The 5,139-nt window shown below is 43.2% G+C and overlaps 1 protein-coding gene across 1 annotated transcript; it reads right to left on the bottom strand.

Moving 5' to 3' along the window:
• T265_02268 (hypothetical protein) lies at positions 1-1,419 on the bottom strand (the record flags this gene model as incomplete). The annotated part of the gene is made up of 6 exons (XM_009166472.1): positions 1-425; positions 477-610; positions 874-922; positions 970-1,059; positions 1,108-1,220; positions 1,263-1,419. The coding sequence occupies 6 exons, from the start codon at positions 1,417-1,419 to the stop codon at positions 387-389; spliced, it is 582 nt and encodes a 193-aa protein (XP_009164736.1).
• Positions 1,420-5,139: the final 3,720 nt, after the last annotated feature.

Below are 5,139 nucleotides of genomic sequence, written 5' to 3'. Positions count from 1 at the left end.
GTTACAGACCATTGGACAGGGAAGCAAAACCCTCATTTGCATCTTATTTACAAAACTGGACGTCCATCTTCTCTTGAACGCGTCTTCCTGAACTTTCCTGGATGTTCATTGACTCCAATCATTCCTCGGTCAAATCCAAGCAGATGTTACAAAGCGACTCCACAAATTCCGCAACAGATCCCCCTTTTCAAGAGACGCGAAGGGAAATTCCATGAACAGTACATAATACTCACGTCTCTCTACATCAGTAGTATCACCGTTACACAGGTAGCACTCTATTTCACTCTCGCACGAACCAATCACAATGAACATGCAGTTACATGGAAAATTAATTTATTCTAAAAAAACCATCACAGAACAATAGTGGTTTTCGTGGTAAGTAGAAATCACAGTTTGTTTATGAGAACCTCAGCTTCTCTTTTAGCCTAAATAGAAATAAATGGTCAGTCACAACTGGTTGACTTGATCCAATTTACCTCCAATGTCTCCTGATCGTTATCCTGGCAATCAAGCACCTTCTGATAGTATATTTTTGCCTTTTCATTCTGCTTTAGCGCTGCATAACACTTGGCAATATGGAAGGCGTTATCAGCGTAAAATCGAGGGGAATCTTAAAAGAAGCGAGTTAATGAGAACAATCACAAACACAAACATTTTTCGCTTTCCAACAAGTAACGAAGAGACTAGCAAGGTGATATCCAGTTGGTTTTGATTTGATGAAAGCGATCTACCTACCTCTTCATAAGTGGATTCCGGAGGAGTTGTGAAGAAAACTTTAGCCAACTGACGCTTGATCCAGGGCAAGCTTGTTACCGTATAGCACCTAGTCCAGGTTTGAAACGATGATCGCGTATTTGCAAACCTACCAAACACCCATTGAATGCAGTGTGGCAAAATCTGTCGGTTCCGCTCTCAAGGCTTTCTACATAGGCAAAATAGCCGTTGAAATTCTCACGTAAACGTGCTTACCAGCCAATGATCGCGCATGATATAGGAATTTTTGATCCGTTGATCAACACCCTCGGATTTCGATCGATAATTCAAACAAATACCGTACCACTAACAGTCCCAATTAACGCATCATTTTCACGTTTGAAATTAACTCACAGAATTGCATTTTGGATCATTATCATTGATTGCCATTCCGGCTTTCGCAGCACTCATACCTTCTTCGAAGTAGTCTTTTCGCTCCTGTAGGTCTTTGGTTTCTGGTAACAAAGCTGCAATTCAAGCAAATTTACATTCGACAAGATTCGACTTACCCACACCACGACATGCACGCGCCAGTCTCCAATACAATTCAGTTTCCTTCATTCCACCATCGATCGCCTTTTTTAGACGGTCGTATGCCTGTTTATCTTGGTGGTTGTCGTTGAGCTTGTCTACCTCCTCTATGATAGAACTAATGGACTCGGTCATCTTTGTAGCGTATAAGGAAATTATTCAACTGACTGGCTCATGAATGTGAGTGACTGATATGCATGAGTTTATGCGACTTAGATATTAATGTGTCTACGGTATATGGTGTACAGACAGACAGTATGCAGCGCTGGGCGTGGCCTTGTTACCAAGCCGATCGCGTGAGCGCGTTTTGACGTGTTAATTTTAAAATGCATGCTATCCAATGAATTCATCACGTTTACAGCTTTCTGTGATGCTGAATGACTAAGACCGGACAGAGCCCTGCCACTCAGAGCTGAAGCATCATTACACGTTAATGATGGCAACGAACCCTATACATTACCTAGTTATTTTGCCCACTCAGTGAGGCAAGTTTGCATCACATCAGTTTGACGACACACCTGTTCGTGATCGGATGTTTAACGAGTTGAACGGAGAGTACGCATACACTATGCCTGCCATTGACCCTTTTCATGCAGTTCAAGTGCAGTTATGGGCCTGGATGAATGGTATCCCGTCACTTTCTAAACTACTATTAAATCTGGGGTAGTGCATCATCCTGCTTGTTTTCTTTGAAATGAGGTCTCGTCCTTCTGTGTCACTATATTTGTTGTTGTCATCCTACTCATGTATTTACTCTGACTTTTCAATGTAATAAACTGAGATTGGACAACAAACTGGCACACATTGGCATAACCTGTAAGTTTCTCGCACGGTCCAGGGTTGTTGGAATGAAGATGCTCTGTTCAATTCTTGGATGAGATCCTCCGGAAGTTCTACATCACGCTTTGGGATGTGCTTCACGTTTATGTGTGCAGTACTACAGTAATACTGGGCCATATCAGACCAAAGGCTCGTGTTTGTGAATCAGCCAGTCGATATGATAACTCAATTCATCCATTTGGCAGTTGCACAGGTATAGTTGGACTGGCAAAAGACCAAATCACTGCTCGGATATGGAGGGTTAGGACGCATTTGAAGAACCACCGAGGTATGAAAAAGATTAGGAAACGTTTGGGTGCTATTGGTGCTGCTTGCCTTCCAGAATAAGGACCAGACGATCCTCACGGCACATGGTTGAAGACGCTGTAGGAAATGGTTGCTAATCGATATTTTTGGCGTTCTTGTCTTCAGTTTCTATCCAGATTGTGTGAATGAGTGCATGGAAGTGTACACACCTCAGCATGACTGCAGTAAGCTAGTATCAAGTCCATTCCTTGTCCACGCTTATCCTTTTCTTCACAATAACGCTTTCAAACAAATCATGGTTACACAGTAGCGAAGCTTCAGTGGTGAACACTGATGTTATCCTGTCGATGATGATGATTTCATTCAAGTTCATGGCATGTTCCGTAGTGGTATGACACGTGTGGATTTAGGGCTCAGTAATGCATGAGGATGCACCACTAAAAGCGATATCTGTCACCTCACTTGATGTGGCGCGCCAGTGGCTATTATAACTGACAACAGTCCGGTAGTTATGCCTTGTCACCCAAGCTTTCGCTTCCAATGAGCAGCTGCACCATCGGTCACTTCAATAAAACTATTCGAAACCAATAAACCGGCTTGACCAATGAGTGGGAAATCCGTACCTACTCTGTAATTCTCACTGAACGGGAACGTAGGTGCTAGAACTACAGTACCCGTATTACATAGTTTATAGCTCAAGTGTTGTAATCAGCAATCCTCAATTTGCTAGCGGAAAAAAGAACGTGAAATGATGGTCGTAAGCAGTGGACGGAATTTCATTAGGACCGTAATGGCTTCTTTCTAGTTTTCAGACACACCATTGCTCAGGATGATAAAACAGTGTATTCAGATTGTTACCTTTTACTATGTATAATGCTAGGTCAGGTGCTCCCAAAGAAGATAAACTTGTCTCCGCCAGCGGTAGTAATCCTACTCTCCATGGAACATCTTTTAAATTTCATAGGATGTGGTCAATACAGTCGCAACAATGCGCCTTAGAGAGTGGCTGAACATCAGATGTCACAAAAATAGAGTCTTTTAACAATTATCCGTTAACCGATGTTTCACCGCATTTTGGTTGGGCGAAGTGAGGTATCGTATTGCAATCTGGAACATGTGTTCAGTAGAGCGTTTTTGGGAACTTTTCAAAACCGTGTACTACAAACAGATGAGGTGTATTCAGCACTTTCTTCCGAGAGAGCTTATTTACATGAGATCTGTTGCTTTAGAACAACCGCCAATTTGATGCCATGCTGACTGAGACGGCATCCGAAGACCGCTTAAACTAGAACAGCCATCTGATTCGATTCTGGCCTAGCTTTTTTCTTCGACTGTATAGTATAGCGAGCTTGCGTCTATTTCTGTGTCGGTCTGTCACATCAAACTACTTTGATGGACTCCCACCGAAAATGGGCGATGTCACATACGGTTTGCTCTGGGCTTCGTGTCAACTCACCTGAACATCCCGTGGCTGGCGTAGGCAGGAGAGAATGGTGAATAGGAGGGAGCGCTTCTAAATCCACTATCATGCCCAACTGATGGCTCGTATCATTAAAATCAGGCGAGCACAGCTGAAAAACAGAGACCCCCAGTGCACGCAAAAGAGCATCTAGTGGCCCGTACAAAAGAGTAGACACATCGTAGGCACATATTCGTTTATTCACCCATCTTACACCACAATACGAAAAATAACTAACGAACTGCAGGTTAGTTCTGCTTATACTAGTGGCATTTTAAGTATTATTGTGAAGTGGCCACTGGCTTTTTTCATTGATATCGAAATACTAGATTTTCGAAAAAAATATCACATTGTTCACCTGAGAAGTACAAGGAGCAGTCCTTGGTACCGTACCACACATTAAAAGAGTGTAGTGCTTCGTTTCTTTAGGCAATGACTGTCGTCTGGAAGGTTTATAATCGGTTTTGGGTTCATGATCAATGCGAATAATCTGCCCGAATTGTACGAGGCGCCACTACAACCAGCATGGCTAAATGATCAGTGAAACCAAACACTTGCCCTATCCCTGTTTGTTGGACAGCCTCTGAATGCACCACTGCCGAATGCTACGATTTTGGCACACAAGCTTCTTCAATGCGTGTGGACAAGTTGCTGGGTTGGTCGGCCTAAGGCGCACTGAGAACCGTCTGGAAGATCTTTTTCACGCTATACTTGAATGCAGAATCACTAGGTCATACCGCCGATGAGTTGTGGGAATCGATAGCGTCGGTTATAGTTTAAATCCGATCCTGCTTTTGCCGGTGCAGTGAATAAGGATCGTCGAAAAGCGTTCTCGGCCTCACCTGCCTGTTGTTCCCGAGCATCCAATGTTGGGAAAACATCTCGCCGCCAATTAGAAAGAATAAACAAACACACTCTGAAGGGTCTCTTGTACATCAACACCAGACCGATTTCCAGCGCATTCGAAGCACACTTCAGTGACCAAGTCCAGAGTAGTCCAAAAAGTACATTGACTCAAAAGGATCCTAGTTGAATCGCTGAATCGTGACATTCTTCAACTGGATGTGATGCACAAGGGTGGCCCTAAATTTCAGCCGGAAAATGTGAGATGCCGCAGTGTATTTTTTCGTGTATTTTTCCTTAAAGTGTACATCGAATATCATCGCCGCTGAAACATGAGGCGGCCAAATTAGGTTGAACAATATCGATAACGAGAGATTTAGTAGAGATTCAGCTGGGTATCCTGTTAGAGCCGAATTATTGTGCACCTGAATGTAATGCGTGCAACTCGGGTTCGAGTGGAGCATAAA

Source organism: Opisthorchis viverrini (assembly GCF_000715545.1).
Source record: "Opisthorchis viverrini unplaced genomic scaffold opera_v5_26, whole genome shotgun sequence".
NCBI lineage: Eukaryota > Metazoa > Platyhelminthes > Trematoda > Opisthorchiida > Opisthorchiidae > Opisthorchis > Opisthorchis viverrini.
Note: the sequence above shows the minus strand (reverse complement) of the source record. Positions and strands in the feature narration are given on the sequence as shown.